The 20849-nt window shown below is 40.0% G+C and overlaps 1 protein-coding gene across 2 annotated transcripts in view; it reads left to right on the top strand.

Moving 5' to 3' along the window:
• Positions 1 to 20849, top strand: part of CUL2 (cullin 2) — a 454610-nt gene that overhangs the window by 322300 nt on the left and 111461 nt on the right. For both annotated transcript variants that reach the window (XM_069211221.1, XM_069211220.1), the window contains exon 14: positions 13376 to 13462. In XM_069211221.1, the coding sequence (XP_069067322.1) occupies positions 13376 to 13462 (87 nt within the window). The remainder of the gene's footprint in view (positions 1 to 13375; positions 13463 to 20849) is intronic.

Raw genomic sequence — 20849 nt, forward strand, 5'->3', positions numbered from 1 at the left:
AAATGTCAAAGGAGATTCCTGTACGCTTTTCATACTCCTAATTCTTGAACTGATGTGATTTGCTTGCAACAAAAAACAAACTTAATGAATACGAAGTTGCGAAACCCAGGTGGTGAAAGTGAGAGCAAGTAAAGTCAAAAAGCCAACATGAACAACAACAAAATAAATAACACTAACCAGTTTTTAATACCAGGTCTATTGAATGATAAAAAAGCTAAACACAACCTCATTTGCTTTAGTTACTGAAATTCAACATGCAAATGTTTCTTATTTCTAAACTTAAATTAGCTTTGTAACAGTAGGCTTTTTTCTGTTTCTAAACTGATGAGATGGAGCTGGATGGAACAAAGTGAAAGTAGCAGAAAAGAGTCATAGATGGAGGGAAAAGAAAGTAAAGGCAGGCAAGGTAGAATCAATAAGAGTGGTTAATTTAGGGCATGAACAAACATTGATCAGCAACAACAAATGACGCACCATAAATCACATATAAATTTCCACAATTTCCCAATTGGTATGCATTTGCCACTCTAATATATTCCAGAATTTCCCCCGTTTTTTTCCGTCCAACACTTCTTAAATAGCTTAAAGAGGTTTTTTTCAAGTTCTTATTGAAGAAAATCGATGTCACATATTGTTAAGGGGAACCTTTGTCGGCACCATGTCTTGCATCATCCGTGATTGAATAAATAATGGTGCAATAAGCAGTTGTTTTGGGAAGAACTAACAGTGATTCGTAAGCTTAAGTGCGGTGGCAGTAATATTAACATAAAATTCAAGGAGTCATTGATGCCCACCAGCAGCAGCTGGTCTAGACAGAGGTTCCGCTTCCACTTGGAAGGGGAGGAACCTTAGTCAGAATCATGACGAGTCACCAGTGATTGAAATTACAGTGATAGGTGATGCCAGAATGTTTTTTGTGGGAGAATAAACAGAGTGATTTGTTATTCCTTAATGTGGTAGACTCAGTGGGCTTTCTCCCAATGTTTTCCCTACTCTATCCTTTGGACGATTTCAGTTTGAAGGCATAGAGAGGTCAACGGTCTTTATACTACTACATGTATGTGCAGCATTTAACATTATTTCTACATATTCCTCCAGATATTAAGGATGTGGCTCAGATATGCAACCTTGTAGTTCAGCAGTATGCACTTGGCCACTAAAATGTGGCTTCCCTGCAGAGCACTAGTGCTAGTCACAATTTCTCTTGGTACTTATAGACTTTAAGACGTTTTGATGAAGTGTATAAACTAGGACATCTACTGCTGGAAGCTCATCAGAGAAAATGTGCCGTCCTATACTTTCTCTCTATAAAGTGAGAAATTCCTTCCACTCGCAAAGTGAAATGACATGGTAACTGGATCAGATCCTGATCTCAGTCCAGAAAGTGACTGGGGAAGACTGACAAGCTGTGCTTTTGCATATTTCAATCTGTGAATAGTACCAGTAATTTCTGTATTTTCAGAAAGCCAGCACTACAATTTTGACATCTCCCCCTTTTGCCTAAATAGCACACCGTAACCTTTACTGAGGAACTTCTGATAACGGTGTTTCATATGTGGCATCGTAAGCAGCTATTATTCCATGTTCTTGGGAGAGCAGGTGATCATATCTTTGCCTTTTCTCACAACTCTCTGGCATGCAAATAATCAATATTGCTCTTGGCATTTTTCATTCATAATATCTGGTGGCTTGTACAATTGGCACCACTACGGATTTCATGTTTGTGCTTGAATGTCCAAATGGGCACTCCATTCATTTTTAGCGACTGATGCTTCTACTTTATGCCGAACCACAATTTGATTCTGGTCCAAGCCATGTACAAGAAGTGATCAGTGTGAAGGTCAATCGATTGAGCATACTAACATGAATGCAAGCTAAAGCCCAGGAAGTCGGTATTGATACCATTACAAGGGGGCACCCAAAAATCTCTTTGCTGATGAGCTTAGCTTGGATGGGTATGGGTGCTTTCATCAAGATTTAACACTGATGTTTATGTAGAAGTTGTTTTCCTTATCATTTATTCTCTAATAAATCCAAAACCTTAAATGATATTGTTTTGTTTTGATTATCTAATTTTTCGGAAGAAATTGAGGCATGTTTAGTTTTTGGATCATATGCCACTCTCCATGAGAAGGATCTTGTATCATCCTCAGCAAAGGAACATCCTCTCATAGAAAAGGATTTGATTCAAAATCCCATTTCATAGTTAATGACCTTTTAGGCCTAGTTCCATATTTGTAGATTACAGATAAGTTGTTTTCAGTTTTGCTCATCTGATCATGGGAGAATTCTACCCACAATTGACCCTGCTGTTTTCTTTTCCCCTGTAGCAACACACATATGTAATTATTACAGATTGACTATGATTGGTTTACCACAAGCAGAATCTTGATACCTCAAGTGAGATTTAAGTGGTACTGAGGTTATTGCCTTTATGGTGTTATTCCGTGGCCCAGAGTGTCAGTGACTTGTTCTTTCTCGGTCCTGGAGGCTGTCCCCTCTGGGTGAAAGAACACATAATAAACCGGACTTCAAAAGAACTCCTGAATCTGCCCTCTAATGGAAAGAACACTATGAAATTTTACTTTGTGAGAAGTCTTGTGTCTTAGGTTGTCCACGCTACTGCGCCCAATGCTAGGGCAGTTACTTGCCACAACTTGTTCTGGTTATCAACCATACAACATCCACACTAGCAGTGTTATGTGCTTCTGTGTGTATGGCATCTTGGGCCCCAGCTCCAGGCCAAAATTGTAGTTTAGACAAAGAATTATTGACAGACATTTTGCTTAATTGATCATTTCTCTCTTCCTTTATGAGGTAATGGAACTCAGACATGATTTGCAATACAATTTTAATGGACAACAGACAGTATTTTATCCCTTATAATATGTAGTCACACCAATACCCTTACCATAAGCTACTTCAATCCTTGATGTCTTGCTCATTCATATTTATTGCAGACAAGAATAAAAGCAGAACCTGTGCTTCTGAATTAAGCACACCAACAAGCAGTTAGTCATTTTTGCCAAAAGATTTTTGAATCACTTTGACCTGTCAGGTTAAAAAATGCAGAGACTCAGATTGTGTAGACATAGAGATTCTATCTTTCCAGTAAAGACCTACGGTGATGAATAAAATAAGCAGAGTGCCATAAATAACTCCTTTCTGTTGATCACTTTTTCTTTCGAGAATAACAGACTAGAAGGCAGGAAAGTCAGTTCCACTTGTTATTGTTTGGATTGCCAGCAGCTGTAAATATGCTCCATAACCTGCCTTTCACCTTGGCTGCTGGCAGCAGACATTGTGATGTCCGAACTCAATTGTAAAAATCTATGCTGAACAGCTCACTCACTTCATTATTACAGGTGACTGGAGACATCACAACTCTAATTTGATATTATAAGGCCAATATCGGAGCTTCTTTATAACGTCAAAGCATTACTCTTCTCACAAATAGCTTAAACCTTTGGTTTCTTATATCTTCATATGAATAAACATGATTCTGGTAATGGTAAATTAAACTCAGCATTATACAACTAGTAATGTCTTGCAAATGATTATAGTATGATTATAGTATGCAGTCCCTTTCAAAATAGGGCATAGGTCATGTGTGGTAATTGGCAGAGCTATTCCTGTAATGGAAAAATAAATCATGTTGCCTCAAGGGACTCCTTGCTGCTAACAAATATACACTTCTGGAAAACAGTTATGAACTTGAAGGCTAGTTCTGTTTTTCATTGTTAAAACAGCAGCAGTAATTCTGCTCCTATGCCTGCCCTGGCTACGAGCATTGTGACCTGATAACTCGACTGCTATAAATCATTTGAAAAGTAAAAACAGGTTTTTATATAGGCAGTGCAGTCTTCCATGTATAAGTATTACAGGTCAAACTTGGACTTAATGTGTTTCCAGACTGCAATCTCCCATATATAATTATTACAGATCGACCTTGGACTTAATGCTTTTTCAGATGGCGATGGTCTTGTTGACTTCAGTTGGTCAATAGCAAATTGTAACTAGGCGCTGGGCAGTTACATTTCAGCATGGCTTTCAAATGATCTTGATATTCTTACCATTACACATCTTTTTTTTCTTTTATCTTTGTCTTTATTCTGTTTAGTAACATATGAAGAAATAACGGTCCTCCTCAATGCCAACGTTAGCCTGGAATTAAAAAATGTTGTCCTCTAGAAAACTTCATGTTTCCTTGTATTTCTGGAGTTGTGTGGCTACGTGTCCCACAAGACCCCTTTATGCTCAATAATTCTGAAGCTTTGTGCATCATGCTGTAACCTGTGGGGGGCCCAGGCTATTCTGGGAAACTTTTCACGAAGGAGTGGAGGGGGAATACAAAGGAGGGAAGGGATGAGATGACCTTATCTGAGCAAGGAGAGGATGTAGTGGGTAGATCCAAAAGAGTGGGAGAAGACTCTGATGACCATGCCTTATATCGGGGGCTAAAGATTCATGGGGTAGTTGGGACTTAAGCAAGGCTCTCAGATGCAGAGTAATAGGCAAATGCAAAATCAGAAAATGATTCCAAGTCCCAAATGAGCAGCAAACTCAGGAAAAGGTCAGACAGAAGCCCCATTTGAACACGCAGGTCTTCTCCCTCACCCTCTAAGTAACTGGGTTCTTATACACAATTCTTGTGTAAAACAACTAGAGACACACTAAGCTACTAAGCTCATCATGGCTTAATGGAAAATAGTAACCTTTAATACATTTACATACTTGAATCTTTCCCATTGTTCAAATGGAAGTCCCCAGTACATTTAAAGGCATTATAAGTTGTACATGGCCCACAAGGGCTAAAAGAAACATACACTTCATTAACTTATCTCCATCATTACAAAAGAACTAAACTCCAGCCAGTCAGGCAACAGCACTCTCAAAACACTCCCTCTAGGCCTTCAGGCTTCACACCCTCAGAGTTTCCACTCCATGTTGTATAAAGGGAGTCTACCTCAGTCCAGCTCAGTTATCCAGGATTTTCTTTAAAAAAACAGATATATAGAAAGGTATATCTTTGAATTTCTTATCTGGTTATTCATAAACTGACTAGCTGGAAGGTTAGATTGTCAGATTCAAGCAAAATAGGTAATTTCAGACCTTGTGTACCCTGTGACAAGAAGAGGCTGCACTCTGAGGATCTTCACAAGGACTGCATTAAATGTTTCTGCCCTTCTCATAAGGTACAGGGCTGTAGAATCTGCTGTACTTTCCCTCAAAAACATTAAAGGATAGAGAGGGGAGTCTGCGGTTATGGCTTCAAAAGCTCAAAACCCGAGACGTTGCTCTGTCTGAAGAGGAGGATGAGGAGTCTCCCAAGTCAAGAAAGCCTTAAAAAAGAGAAAGAGAGAGGGCTGAGAGACATATCTCATGAACTACCCAAACAAGCTCACAAAAAGACTCTTCGTGGGTCATCTGAGGAACATGCTTCGTCTAGCGAGCACTTGCCTAAGTGTTCTAAAGAGGATGTCACCTCAAAAATATCAAAGCCACAACTTACAGCACCTTCTCTGAGATCGCCGTTACAGTTTAAAAAGCCCTCCTTTCTGCCGTGGACGGAGAAATCTGATCTGCAGAAAAAAAAATGACAAAACCGTCAACGACGACACCATCGACAAAGATGACTCCTTTGTGGTGTACAACACCATCGACAAAATTAACCCCATGCCTCAGGCCTGCCACTGCGGAGCCTGTGTGTGTGTGCAGTTTAACTGCCATGGCAACTTGGCATTTAAAACCCCATGCCAAGCCATCGACTCCCCTTTTATTACACGTAAGTCACCTCTAAGGTAGGTCTTAGGTAGCCCGTAGGGCAGGGTGCTATGTAATTAAAAGGCAGGACATATAGTTGTAGGTTTTAAATGCTCTTTTAGTGAAAAACTCTCAAATTTGTTTTTCACTACTGTGAGGCTTACCCCTCTCTTAAGACAACATAGGGGATACCTTATTACATTTATTAAAGTGTAATTCCTGATTGAGAAGAGGTAGACCGGTTATATATTGATTCCCTCTGGAATTCTAATGATAAATTCTCTTTAATGGTAAAGTCAGATTTACTATTACAATTTTGAACATGCTACTTTTAGAAAGTTGGCATTTTCCTACTCTCAGAGCTGTATGCCTACAGCTTGTCTTCAATACTCGACTGGGCTGGGGTGACAGCTGTTTTCCTGCATTCCCAGTAGACAGCCTGCTCTGGAAGAACTGCTTTTCTGCTGTGCTGCGCTGCCGCCTGCTGCCCTCTGACTTGTTGAGGAAGGACTGGACCCATCTCATTTGAACCCAAAATGACTCCAAGGGCTTGCTGGCTTGCTTCCTGTTCTTCTGAACTCTCAGGGACACAAAAGATTTAGACCCATCATCACCTACAGCACCTGTACTTGGCTTGCTGCAACTCTTGCCCTGCCAAGTGTTACCAATCCAGGCTTGGGCCCTTGGAAGTGGGTATAAAGTGTTGCAACTTTTCAAATCCGCACATTGCTGCCATTGTGCCAGTCGGAACTGACACATCTTTGATTCCAATGCATTGCTGCTCGAGGACTTCACATCCCTTGCTACTCGCGGCTCGACAACAGCACATGGCCTTCATCGCAAAGAGTTCACTGTCGACACATCTCCGAATGTGTGGATGGGAACTGATGCTTCGCCTGCATCTAAAGGGATCAGCGCTGATGCATCGTCTCCTCTGCTTTCTGCATGGGGTCTTTGATGTTGATGCATCCTCCATCCAAAGGTACTTTTTCAGCGGGACAAGGTTTGTCCCTGTATCTGACCCTCGCACCATTGCAGTAATTCTGAACTTCCAGATTGGATCTGGTCAAGCGCGACCAGATGGCCCAGATTGACGCTTTGTTTCTAAGCACTATATTAACTTTTTTTATTTTTATTCATATTTCGATTTCTAGTTATTGGATTTTTGTCATTTTGGTCTGGTTTTGTTTCTTTAAATTATGCTTTATTTTTCTAAACAGGTGTAGTGTTTTTGTGTGTGTTTTTTTCACTGTTTTACTGTTTTAAGTCTGCATAAATACTTTACACATTGTTTCTAAGTTAAGCCTGCCTACTCTGTGCCAAGCTACCAGAGGGTAAACACAGATTCATTTATGGTGTGTAACTGACTTACCGTGTCTAGGATTATGATCCCTACTTCGACAGGGTACATACCTCTACCAACTAAATACCCCTGTTTCTAGCAATAATCCTTTTGGAACAGTGCATAGTCCTTCAGAACTTCATGTCTGGCGTCAAGAGGAGAGAGAGGAATATTGTGAGGAAGATTATTATTCCTCAGGAACACCATTTATGGATAGGTCTACTTCATATATGAAGCATTACCAAGCCTGTGAACATCATGATCCCTAGAAGGAGATGGTGCAAGTACCAAGAGCTTTGTTTTGTGACTTGCAGAGCATGCTATAGGACTATTATAAAAGATTTTCAGAGCTCTCTTGTGCTACATTACCACCCCAAACTATTTAATCTCCTCCTATTCAACCTACTACTACTCACACACTGCGTAATTTGCCTTCAGTGCACAACACACCAAAAAGAACGCCAGCTTCAAGCATTGCAGTTCCGCCTTCCGCTGTGGATGTGCCTTCCTCAAATGAGAACAGAGAAGAGGGTGAGGTACTGGAGGACTGCAGTGCACCTAATGAATTGGACGATTACCTGCTACTGGCGTCTTCACCGCCAGTTCCTCATCAAGTGGACTCCCCTCGTGATGATATTGAGAGTTTCCATATTAAGTGAGCAGCAAAACGGTTTTATTTGCCAATGACAGTGAAACAGTCAGATTACTTTTTTAATGAAATCTTTAGAGCTATCCCTGTTGTAGACTGTATCTGGGTAGACGGTGTTAAAATCAAGAAGAATCCAGCAACAGTGTCTGCTGTCCTACCCAAGTTGGATAAAGCATATAAAATGTGAGAAAATGCATCAGATTTTACTGTAACCCAAGCATCTCAGCACTGTTCCAAGAACCCCTCTACAACTATGTTAATGCCACCTGATAGAGGGGGTAGACTCCTTGATAACATAGGAAAGAGATTTTCCTTAGTGTCAGCTATACTGGTTAGCGTGGTCAATTCTCTGGCGATTCTTGGCAGATACGACTGGTAAATGTGGTCTGACATTGCTTCTTATGTAGATCGGTTACAAGAGATTGTAAGAGCGGAGGCAAGAAAAATCCTACAGGAAGGTTAACAAGACTCTTCAGAAATTATCGACTGTGCAGTGGGCACTGCCTCCAGAGGTTTTCGGTAATTGTTAGATGCTGCTGTCCTCCGCAGTCACGGATGGCTTAAAGCTATGTCCTTCAGACCGGAAGACCAGAGTAAAATTCTAGATATGCTTTTAGACAGAGAGGCATTATTCGGAAGATTCATTGATGAGGCATTACAAACCATAAAAACGGACACTGCAAAATAATTAGGTTTGCTACAAATGAGGCGAATGCCATCTTGTGAAGAAAGAGGCATGGGTATGGTCTCATATAGAGGAGGATACCAACCCTAGCGATCGCAACCCTAAGAAAGGAAACTGCAAGGAGGAAACAAACTTCTCAGGGATAAGTCATAAGTAGGAAGCTGTTACAGGATGAAATTGACAGCTAGTCACACATCTACCAGAAACAATTGGGGGCCAAGTAACAAACTATCTGCCTCATTGGAAGGTCATTTTAACAGACAAATGGGTTTTAGATCTCGTCTTGTATGGCCGTACATTAGAAATTACAAAGAGCCATCTCATATGCCTCTGACAGGGTCATCTTCCCTCCATCTTGCACCGTTACAAAGGGAAATATTAGCCTTGCTCAACAAGGGCAAAATAGAAAGAGTATCCTTTAATCATAGGGGAAAGAGGTATTTTCCTGCTTCTTGATCAAGAAAAAGACAGTGGAATGGAGGCCTGTTTTAGACCTGCAGAGGATAAACAAATATCTAAGAAAACAGTCATTTTGTATGGTTACTCTTCAAGACATTTTCAGCTCCTGAACCACGGAGACTACATGATGACCCTCGACCTTCATGATGCTTATTTTCATGTTCCCATACACCCAAAGGATCTGCAATTCTTTGGATTTAGACTAGCCGGCATTCATTATCAGTTCAAAGTCCTCCCATTTGAACTCAAATCAGCCCCTGCATCCTCACAAAATGTCTAGCTCCAGTGGCAGCTCATTTCCATACCTCGACGATTGCTTCCTGGCATGCAAGGGATTTTAATCAACCAGCAATGGGACAGCGGCATGTTTAACTCTCTTCAGAACCCTAGGCCTAACTCTAAGCCATAAAAAAAATCTCTGCTTCATCCATCAAGGACCGTAATGTTTTTCGGAGACATTTTAGACACTATTCAGAGCAAAGCATATCTCACAGAAAAAAGACGAGCCAGGCTAAGCCTATTAGCAGAAAGATTGATGCAACGAAAGTCAATTTCAGTTCACCTATTCAAGTCCCATCTTAATATGATGTAATCATGCATTCCTCTAATATGATTTTCACAGCTCCAAATGCGACCTCTGCAAGAGAAATAGGACAAGCAATGACTCCAAACTGTCAGCTCTTTCGGGCACATCTTTCAAATTACTTCAACCATGAAGGAGTCTCCGTCTTGGTGGAATCAAAACAACCACTTTTCTATAGAATTGACCTTCCTGTCTCACTACAGGGATGCAGTGCTCACCTCAAATCGAAGTGAAATGGGATCCACAACACAAAAATCTTCACATAAATCTGTTGGAGCTCAAGGCAGTCACGTGCACGTTTATAGGCCTTCCTTCCAAGAATAAAAGGAGCATAATTGTTAGTGTGCACTGACCATACCTACACCATGTAGTTTATCAGCAGGCAGGGAGGCACAAGATCTCAACTGCAGTCTCAAGAAGCTCAGGAGATTTGTAAGTGGGCACTAAGACACTAAGTACAAGTGAAAGCAGAGCACGTCCCTGGAATAAAAAATGTTATAGCGAACACCTTAAGCAGAAGCAGGAACAGCTTCCACCAATGGGAAGTCAACCAAAATGTCCTGGATATTGTCTTCCAGCTTTGGGGGAAACAAAATCTAGAACTGTTTGCAACTCATCAGATTCTAAAATGCCGGTTTTACTTGAGTTGGAATCCACATCCGGATTGTGGGGGCAAACATTTTTGATAAGATGGTCAGGTGTCTTTGCTTACGATTTTACCCCCATTCCAGTAAATTCCACATAATCTCAAAAAATGATGAAAGAAACGTGCAGGATAATTCTCAACCCGTAATGGCCAGGCAGTTCGCCAAACTGATCCTGCTCCTTCAGAGAAACATCATATTTGACTGAAGCCAATGTAAACTTTAATGTCAATGAACCCCTACCATCCATTGTACTTGCACATGTCAGCATGGCTCCTGAACACAATGAACTTACAAGCCTAAATATCCCTCAAGACTGTAAAGCAGTGGTTCCCAACCTGTGGTCAAGGGACCTCTCGGGTCCGCAAAGCCTCCTCAAGGGGTCCGCGACTGCTTAGTAAATTAACTAAAATTAACAGATGAATTAAGTGTCTATAAATAAAATGGTTTAATATACAATTGAACATCATTAAAAAGTACTGTAAACATCAAGGAATTTGAAATTGGAGGCTAAAAATTAAGTTATCTAACATAATACAGTAAGGACGATGTGTGGCTTCAATTGAATTTAGAAAAGCTAAATCCTTCCTATTAAAATTAAACATTTTTTTTATTTTTATTTTTTATTTGTTTGGAATTAAATAAAATGTGTTATTATTTGTCCTACGTTTGTGTACGTTTGATGAATGCATGTTTCTCTATTTTTTTGTGTATTGTTTTGCTGTTCATGTCATCGTTACTGTTTAGGCTGGGGTTGCCAGCTCCCAGTAATGACTAAGTGGGGGGTCCCCGTGTTCCAGTAATGATAAAGTGGGGCTCTTCAGAAGTCAAAACATTGGGAACCACTGCTGTAAAGAAATTCTTGCTAGAGCCAGAACTGATTCTACTAATAAAACTTATAAACTAAAGTGGAAATGCTTTTGTTTTTGGTGCCAAAAATCACAAAGTTGGCTCATACTTCAGTTAAAGAGCAGCTGTATATCCAGATTTGGGAGCTCATCTGGTTCATTCGCTCTATAGCCAAATAGACTTATCAAAGATTTTCCTAAAGGACTTTTCTGAGTCTTTCCGCAAATAAAGCAACCTCCTCCCTCTTGGCTGGTTAATTGAGCCCTAACGCAGTTGATTAAGGCTCAGTTAGAGCCCCTTCACAGAGCTGATCTAAAATTTCTCTCATGGTAGGTGGCATTATTACTAGCCTTAACGTCTGCAAGGAGAATAAGTGAAATTCAAGTGTTCATTTAAAGAACCATTTTTACAATTCAAAGACAACAGGATGATATTATGAACCAACCCCAAGTTCATTCCAAAGGTGTCGACAGACCTTTATCTTAATGAGGCTATCATACTCAAAACTTTCTTTCCAGGTCCGCAGACCCTGGCAGAAAATATACTACACTCATTAGACTTTAATGTTAAAAATTCTCATTGCAGCCATTTAGAAAATTTGACCAGTTGCTAATGTCTTATGGTAAGCCTCGGAAAGGATATCCACTGTTCAAATACAGTATTGCTTGGCCAACAGAAACACTATCCAGTTTTGTCATGGATAGGATGGAAAACCTCTTTCTTCTAAATTTTGAGTGCACTATACAAGAAGTGTGTCTTTCAGTTCCGCTCTTTGCTGATGTGTCTCTTCAGAACATCTGTAGAGCAGCAAAGTCGAAGAGCAGACACCCATTTACCCAGCTTTTATTATCCCACCGCCCCTATATATATTGTATTCATAATTATGATTCTATTTTGTTTGCTGTGAGCTTTTCTGATTCAAGGATGTGAATCTATGAAAGATCCATTACTGAAGCAGAAAAAAAAATTTACTTACCTGTAACTGTGGTTCTCCAGTATTGCCATTTTTCATTGATTCACATGCACCCCACCCTCCTCCCCTAGGAGGCTCCCATTCTGGCTTCGTATTCAGTTAATCACTGGTGCTTGAAAATCTGAGGGAGTGACGCCTCACTGGGGAGTGTTGTAGAGGGTGCCGTTGCCTGATTGACTGGAGCTTGGTTCTTTTCTAAATGATACAGAAAAGTTAGTTGAAGTGATTGTTTCTTTTAGCCTTTATGAGCTATGTATCACATATACAGGTTTTAAGTGTACTTTGGGACTCCCATTTTGACGACGTGGAGTGATTCAAACGTGTGAATCTATTAAAGATGCCAATACTAGCGAACCACAGTTCCAGGTAAGTAACTTACATTCTTCTTGGCAAGTCAGACTTTAAAATGTCGTACCTAACGCATAAGCACTGTCCCATTTTAGGTAAATCACCCAGCACCTTCTGTGCTTTCGCTGTCCGTAGAGGTTTGAACAGAATGTGAAACATTTCACAGTGGCTGTTTATACTAATGAATAGGAATAGGCCTAGTCTACAGAGCTAAACTGCAGCAGACGGACCTTTAATGTTGTGACTTATCAGGAAAACATTCAAAGCTTTGTATTCATAACAGTTGAAAAATTAGTGCATCTACTTGACTTCACTGTGGGGAGCTTGTGGGGAGAGACGTTGTGCAAGGTATCCGGATGGGAAGTGTGAATATAAGAGCGACTGATGGAAACAACATACATTTTACCTAGAATAGCGTTCTCACTTAAATGTGACATAACAAAATCATATTATTAAACACACTCGCATACATCATATTCATCTCGTTTCAACTGTAATCATGGTATAATCATCATTTGTATATTCGTTTCCAGCATACAAATTATTATTATTCATCATTATTTATTGCACAAAATGTAGGTTTGGGGAAAAAAGGTTTCCACACTTTAGACATCCCTCATATGTTGCCATTTATTTAGAATATTGCTAATATGCCCTTTGGCAAATATCTATTCTTGTTTGTTATCCAAAGCGAGACCCTGTTATTCCTCTGCACCCCAGGTCTTCTCAAAGTGCTGATCCCTCCCTGTCTTCGCCACTGTTACCATGCTCCAATTCGCAATTTGATGCTCAGTGGCTTACACTCTTTTCCCGGGGAATGAACACGGCACCAGTGTTGTGCCCCATTCCAAGGTGCAGCCAGGAGTTTTATAGATTTGAGGTGAAGGCTATTTTTCTTCTGCGTTATATTTTTAGGATTGAACTTGTGCATGTGCAAGATCCATAAACTTGTGCATGTTTTGAATTCTAACCTTCATTCATACTGCTGAATTACGATTTTACTGGGTTACACAAAAACTGCACTCTGATTTTAAGGTATGAATTAAATGCTAATAATCTCTTTTTCATTTGTTTTGACAGTTCTATGCCAGAATGCTGGCGAAAAGATTGATACATGGTTTGTCTATGTCTATGGATTCTGAAGAAGCCATGATCAATAAATTAAAGGTTTGTCACTTTGTATTTTGGGCAATGTCATCTTCACCTTTTATGTGACTTGTTATAGACTCTCACGTGTTGTGACTTTCTAAGCTGCTAACATGTCCCAACAATCTTTTAAAGAAAAGAAATACAGTTTTAGAGTCCTTCCTGAAGTATGATTGAACTTGCTTGTACATGTGTGTGGAGAGCAAATAAATTGTCTGTGGTCTATTACTTTTCGAAGTGTGGTCTTAACGCTGTGCTGTTTTTGCACGTCATGTTTGGTGCAGATGTGTTAAGACAAATGTGGAAGAACAAAATTAACGCATTCTGCTGACATCCAAGATTGATAAATGATAAATTGAGCACCAACACATTTTTTAATAGTAACAAATGTTATTAATAGCACTTAGAAATGGCAAGTGTGCTATGTAAAATATATATTATGGGCTGCTAATCGTTTTTCATGGTTGGGTGTTTTTTTTTTTTTACAAGGTTTTACTTGCACGCTAAAAATGGGTTACTCCATTCTATGCCGCAATTTACAGAGTCAGTGTTGTTTTTGTAGATATTATTTTCATGAATTGTTAATAAATTATCCAAACTGTATATATATATATATTTAAACTACCACTTTTTTTATAATGCGCTATAATGTTCTTACCATCTTCGCACATTTAGAAAATAATGCTTTGGCCCCAATCGCTTCTTATAACAAAAATTTAAAAAAATGCAATTTGAGGATTTGTTTTAGTCATGATCACTAATCGAATTGTATGTGTCATGTATCTCAAACTTGGGAACTGAGATTCATTTTTGCAGCGTCTTAAAGATCAATTCACATTCATCTCAACTTTTTTGTTTAATTTTAAGCATGCATCTCTAATTTAAAGCAATATTTCTTTATTCAGCTTAGTATTCATATGGAAGTTTTATTTTCAGTGGGGGGGGGGGATTATTGTGAAATTTGAATTCTTTCAGTTGCATTTTTGAGAGCTCAACTTGTTAATTAAAGATGAAACATCTAGCTCCAAATGTACAAAATACTGCCTGCAGCCAGCATAGAATTTGGTGAACCAACTAATAGGTCGGTTCGCAAAATTCCAATTCATTATGAGACTTAATCCACCCTACTTTTTAAACATAAGTGAGCTAAGTTGCAAATTGCAATTCACTCTGATTGCTGGCCACTGCAGGTAAAGTGGCTCATTATGGTCAGCAAACCACCATAACTGTGCTCACCTTTAAATAAAGTAACTTTTTTTCAATGTGTACTATTCTCCTTAAAGTAAGTGAGGCAGTGTTTTACAACAAAAAAAACGTATTTTATAAGTTTAAGAACTGGTTATGGTACCCTAAACCACTACCTGCTCCACAACAAACTTTTTTTTTTTACCTTCACCAAAGGGGAGGACTTTTGTGAATGATTAACCAGCCTAACTCTGGAGTCTGTAATTTTTCAATGTTTTGCAACCTGTTTTTGGTAATTGATACATCGACTAATTCGGTATTAAGAAGAGAAACCTACTACACCCCCTTCCAAAAAGAGTCAGTATGGAGTTGCGATCACATTGAAGTAGTTTGTGCTGGGTTACTGACTCCAGTACAGTGAAAATCTTGTGGTCTCAAACAGCGATTCACACTGTTTACGACCACAAGTGCACCTGGCCCGCAGATTCTATAAAATAGAGTTGTGATGGCATATTTTCTCATTGGAATAGAAAGAAAACAAATGAACAGTATGCATTTATTAATTGTGTGTTATTATTGGGATGAGAGTATTCTAGAGAAACCCTTTTTTTGTCTTGTCCTTCAAAAGGCCCACTGTGACCAATTTTAACAAACATGATTGACACTGCTCTGCTGAAAACCAGAGAGGTATTGCTGAATCCTCCTCTTATCTTGTCAAGTATCTGGTGACAATCAAGGACTTGAAGGGAGACTTATTGAGCAGTGAGCAGATACTACAATTATGTACAATAATGGGAACTGAAAGTCTCTGTGCCAAATTGGCTGTCCACAGCTTTTAGTCTCTCTTAGATTTGTGCTTATTGCCTCTAGTTACAGTTTCTAATGACAGTAATGTGCACATCGGACAGAATGGGCCCCTGCATGTACTTTAAAATGAAAGGAATGTTCTACATTCCTCTTCTCTCCTATTGACTAATGTTTATAATTCAGCAAAATGAACCTATCTTCTGACATTCTAGTAATGCAACGGCACTGAATTGACTCCTGCCTGTCACACTGCAGAAGCAGTCTAAGGTTCTTATCCTTAATACCACAGAAAGTCCATTCTGTATGTTATTGCTTCAAAGATGTACTCCCTTTGACCTTTTCTCTCGAAGGGACCATAACTTCTTTTAAAGTACTAAAATTACATCATTGATTTTTAAATTGAAAATAGACTTATGCTTGGACATTAGTATGGCAATTTTAACTTTTCAAACTCAGCCAGTGTTAAAGTTAGTCATTCTGTTTTCTATTTCTGTAATTGGTCCAAAACTTTGGGGAACAGGTGAGCTTTCTGTGTAGAGATGCTACACAGTAACTATTGTTAGTGCTTCCTTGAAATGTTGATGATATTATTACACCATTCACCACATCAGCACTGTAAGTGTATACAACTTGCCTCATATTTTAGCTTGGACAACTACTGGAAATGTAATCACAGAGTTAGGTTTCAAAGGGGCATTATTTTTTATGGTCATTTTCTTTTTTTTTTTCTATAAATAATTTTGTTCTCATTTTAATGAAACACAACAACATGCCTTATCAGGCCAGGAGGCAGCAATAGCAATGGAACAAAGTATCATTACTTAGGTTGTTCAAATATGTATAACACAGCCATCCGTCAAATGAACTGGATGCTTTGGCGCCAGGGGAGCTGTGGCTTTAATCCTGTGGGTCCAGAGGTAATATAGACAGTGCAAAGTGTGTCCATTGTCCCCATCCCCTCCCTCTTATATACCGTGGTATGCCCTCCAGGAACCCCAGATCTGTAGAAATTTCCTTGGGCAGCCTCTAGCTTTTTTATGTTACTTTTTTTGCTGTCATAAAAAGGCCCATTCCTGTCCTCCATTCCCTCAGTGTGATGCCTTGGGGGCCCCCCAATGTTTCACCACATCTCTCTTGGCCACTACGAGACCTAGGTTGCTAAAGAGAAGCTTAGGATGTGGTATGTCCACATAGTAGGCATAGCCAACAACACATATTGAGGGTCTTCCAGAGGCTTTACTTCTAGTATCTCCCTGAGCTCTTTCAGGATGTTGGACCAATAAGTCTGAGTGTGTGGACATGCCCAGAGCAATTCGGTGATGAGGTCCTCCAATTGTATGGTCATTTTCATGCCTAAGCATTCTGAATACAGGTTTGCCTTTTGTTTGAGTTAACCAGATACAATTGTGGTTCCCTCCAAGTAGGTTATCATTAGAATTTTAAACAAAGTATTGCATTATCAGATGGATGAAAGTAAAAATTAGATTTAACACCATATGGTACTCATCAACAACCAGTAACTTTGTTTCTTAAGTGACTCTGCTGACCTCCTATGCTGCTTCTCAAGACCACTGTCTTCTCATTTACCGTCATGTTCAGCTGGGAGATTTGAAATAGTGAATCCCACGTCTACAGTACTGTGCTGGGTCTGAGGGACATTCTCTACACAGAACATTCTGCAGACACTTATTTGGTGTAAATAGGCTCTTATGAAACCAGTCTGGAAACTATTTACAGGTTATGTTGATCATTGTGAATGATATTATAATCATCAAACATCTGTTGTGCACTCTTCTGAGCTACAGCAGTTGCTAAATCTCACTGCATCGCCGACTTGCTCCATAGCATTTTTAAATTCTAATCACAGAACAGATCTCTAAGGAGACCATGACTACCTGGACCACATACATAAGCAATGTTTCCATTAACTGTTGTTCTTGGCATTTTTTTATTTCAACATTTTGTGTTATAATGAGGGCGCCTCTACAATTATGAAGATATAGAGGACCAAAATGTATGGCACGGTTGACAAAATTTTGATGAAACATACCTGAACTTATGTGGCAAATAAATGCGCATTATGTGTAACACAGCGCAATCAGAGACAAATTAGACATTACATTCTGTGGCATCACTACTTTGCTGTTTTCACATTTTAAGTTAAACTGCTACAAAATAACCGGGTTGGGGATGCTTTCTTTTTCTCTTTCTCCCATGTCATGTTTCTCCAATATTCTAAAATTCTGACTCATATCTTATAACGAAATTGAAGTTCTTGTTGGACCTGTCAGCCTTTGGTGTGGTCTTTCCCCAAATCTTTAGCCTTCTCCCCTCCTGTATGCTGAAATTTGTTTTTTTTGGCCTTAGGACTCTGTTACCAATGCTAAAGTGCTTGAGCTCTCTTCTATAAACACAGTAAAATTGGCTTACACCCAATTGGCACATTCACTTTACTTACAAGTACGTACTGGAGTGGTACTACATGGGACGAGGGCATGTTAAAGAAATGCTTCTGGTGGATCTTCAGCACTGATTGTGCCACCCACTTAAATAGCTCTTCAAACCTTTCTGAGAACTGCCATTGCACCCCTAAGGTAGGCCCTAACCAACCCTTAGAGCATGATGCAGTGTATTTAAAAGTAAGACTTGTACGTTTAAGTTTTACATGTCCTAGTAGTGAAAAACGTCTAAATTAGTTTTCATTACTGAAAGGCTACCTCACCACGTGAGGTAATATCGGTTACCTCAATACATTTAAGAAGAGGTAACTTTTGTTTGGGATCCTGTAAACATGTCATGTTTGGTCTCTAATCAATTGTAATTTTAAATCCTCTTTAATGGTGAAGTCGGTGTTTAAGTCACAATTCTGAGAAAGCTGCTTTTAGAATGTTTGCATTTTCTTGTCCTAACCACTTAGTGTATGCAGCTTGTGTCCTAGGTCACATGACTAGGTGCAGTTGGTCATTGTGTATTCCTCCCAGACAGTGAGACAAAGTGGGACTAGGATGTTGGCAGGATGGACCATGCCAGGATCAAAGGGGCGGAGCTGCTCTCCACCCCACTTTCATTTCAATGAAGCTGCCTCCGCACACTCACAAGGAATTTGACACCAGGCTTTTGTCACCCCAGGTCTCTTGCAGCAAGGGAAGGGGAAACTTTTCTGAACCAGACGGCAGAAAGACCTAGAAGTTACTCCCACTTCAAAAGCTGGCACCAGGTATAAATATTGGACCCTTAGCCCAACTTTTCAGTACATTCGACCTGTGAATCATTTCAGAAGGACCACCTTGTACTCAGAGGAATACCCTGCTGCTCCTAAAGGTCTACCTTGGCTGCTAGAAGGAAAGAGGACAATTTCCTCCAACCCAGATCCACCAGAGTGAGTCCAACGATCAGTTGGCTAACCCCATGTTCCGAGCTAAAGGGACACAGCAAGCTTTAGAGCCCTCCCTGGAACTGCCCAGCTTATCTCCTACAACTGGATGTTTCTGAGCTCTGCTGGAGTGACTGCCTGATCCTCAAGAAGTGCCTCCCAGATCCTGGACTCTTGGCTGGTATTGGTTGAGCACCTCCTGTGCAGAAAAGGAGAAATCGTGAAGTTTTGGATTCTTTGCAACTGTGAACTTGTCCGTTCATACTGAGATCTTGGCACCCACGATATCTGTCAATGCATAGCTCTGGTAAACATGACTCTTTGTGCTACAGTGACCGCCAACTGGCAGTGTTAGAACTGCACTTTGTGCTACAGCATTGATAGCATGTGGTGACTGCTAACTCAAAGTTCCAGCAACAACTGTCCACAATGCCCAAGCGGATCTTCACGCTACACCAATGACCGTCTTAGTGCTACAGAGATGACCATCTGCGATGCTCTTACTACTCCTAGCTGCATCTTTCTCCACTGCAAAGTGGAATTTTTGAGCCAGACTTTTCAGAAGGGGATTTTTTTTCGGCTGGATCATCATGGTCCCAGTATCCGGCTTGTGCTCCATCGCAGTCAGCCTGAACTTGTAACTTTTCCCTGGTCTAGCACGGCCAGGTAACTGCCAGTCGCACTTTGTGCTGCTGGGCACTGTACTTACCTAATCTTTGAGATTGCATATGTCCGGTTCTCATAATTGGATTGTTGTCATTTTGGTCTCATTCCATTTACTAAATGTTATACTTTGTTTTTGTAATAAATTGGTGTGGGCTTTGTAGTATTGTGTGTTCACTTTATTACTGTGTTTGTGTGTGCTGCATAAATACTTAAAACAGTGCCTCTAAGTTAAGTCTGAATGTTTTTGTCTCGAGCTAACTGAGTGTTAGGCATAAGTTAATTTAGTGACTTTTGTGGTTCACCCTGACAGAGATTGTGGTTTTTGCTTGAGAAGGGTGTTTACTCCCCTAAACCAATGACCCAGTTTCTCACATGACTGTCACTTCTTCCCACAGATTCCTCAACTTATGAATTATTTCGCCAGGCATCTTACTGGTCTATAATAGCTTTTCCCCAGCAATAGCACTTCAGTGCAGCCAAGTGTTTCCCTGAAGGTTTAGCCACAACTACACCTCTAAATATGACACAATATTTTAGGTGCCAATTGGCACGTGTGCCCCAGTTGCTATTTTTCCTCACTCGTTAGTCCAGCTCCAGATCTCGCTTTCTGAGTCTCATCAGTGAAATTTATCAGCATTTAAAAAGCAACTAGTTCAGTTGTCACCTCTAAAACTTTCAGGTGTCAAACTTTGTTGCATATGCCACAAGAAGATGTTCATTTAGATTTGCATGACAACTACATGAGGTATCCCAGATTGAAGTAAGATGCTGCAACTTCCGATTCTGGTGCCCCCATACACCCAAAGGTCACAGGGTAACAGTGTGCCAGGTTGTTTCTGGCTAAGGCCCATAGCAAGACTCCTAAATGATTTTGTTCACCCACGAATAAGTCTCCTGTAAGGGAACAATTTCTGGAGAAAAAAAATATCTTCACTTAACAAGCACAGAGTGTGCCATAAAAAGAAGTGCTCTTTTTCTTAGAGGACGAGGGGATCGATTCCTGGGGTTGTTTGGAATCCTGGTGCTAAATTCTTCATCTTTGTTGAATAAAATCCCAATGTTGAAAAGGATGAGACCAGAGTTTCTAGGTCCATTGTCTGATACAAAAGTTACAGCTTTGCAGATTGCTTTGCAAGATCTGTGCAGGATGGCCTAAAAAAATAATTTCCTATATTTTGTGCAATACACTTTACTCTGAATGGTTCCCTGGCAAATTAATTCAGGTTCAACTGTACTCTGGGCCTGCTGTACGTGTCTCTGCTGTATTCTGTCAAAAGTACTGCAGAAGATGAAGGAAAATCGTGCTGCGCTTAGAATCTTGGAAGAACCTGATACCAAGTACATCTTCAAAGATCAGTGGAACACGTTTCTTCAGCT

Source organism: Pleurodeles waltl, chromosome 10 (genome assembly GCF_031143425.1).
Source record: "Pleurodeles waltl isolate 20211129_DDA chromosome 10, aPleWal1.hap1.20221129, whole genome shotgun sequence".
NCBI lineage: Eukaryota > Metazoa > Chordata > Amphibia > Caudata > Salamandridae > Pleurodeles > Pleurodeles waltl.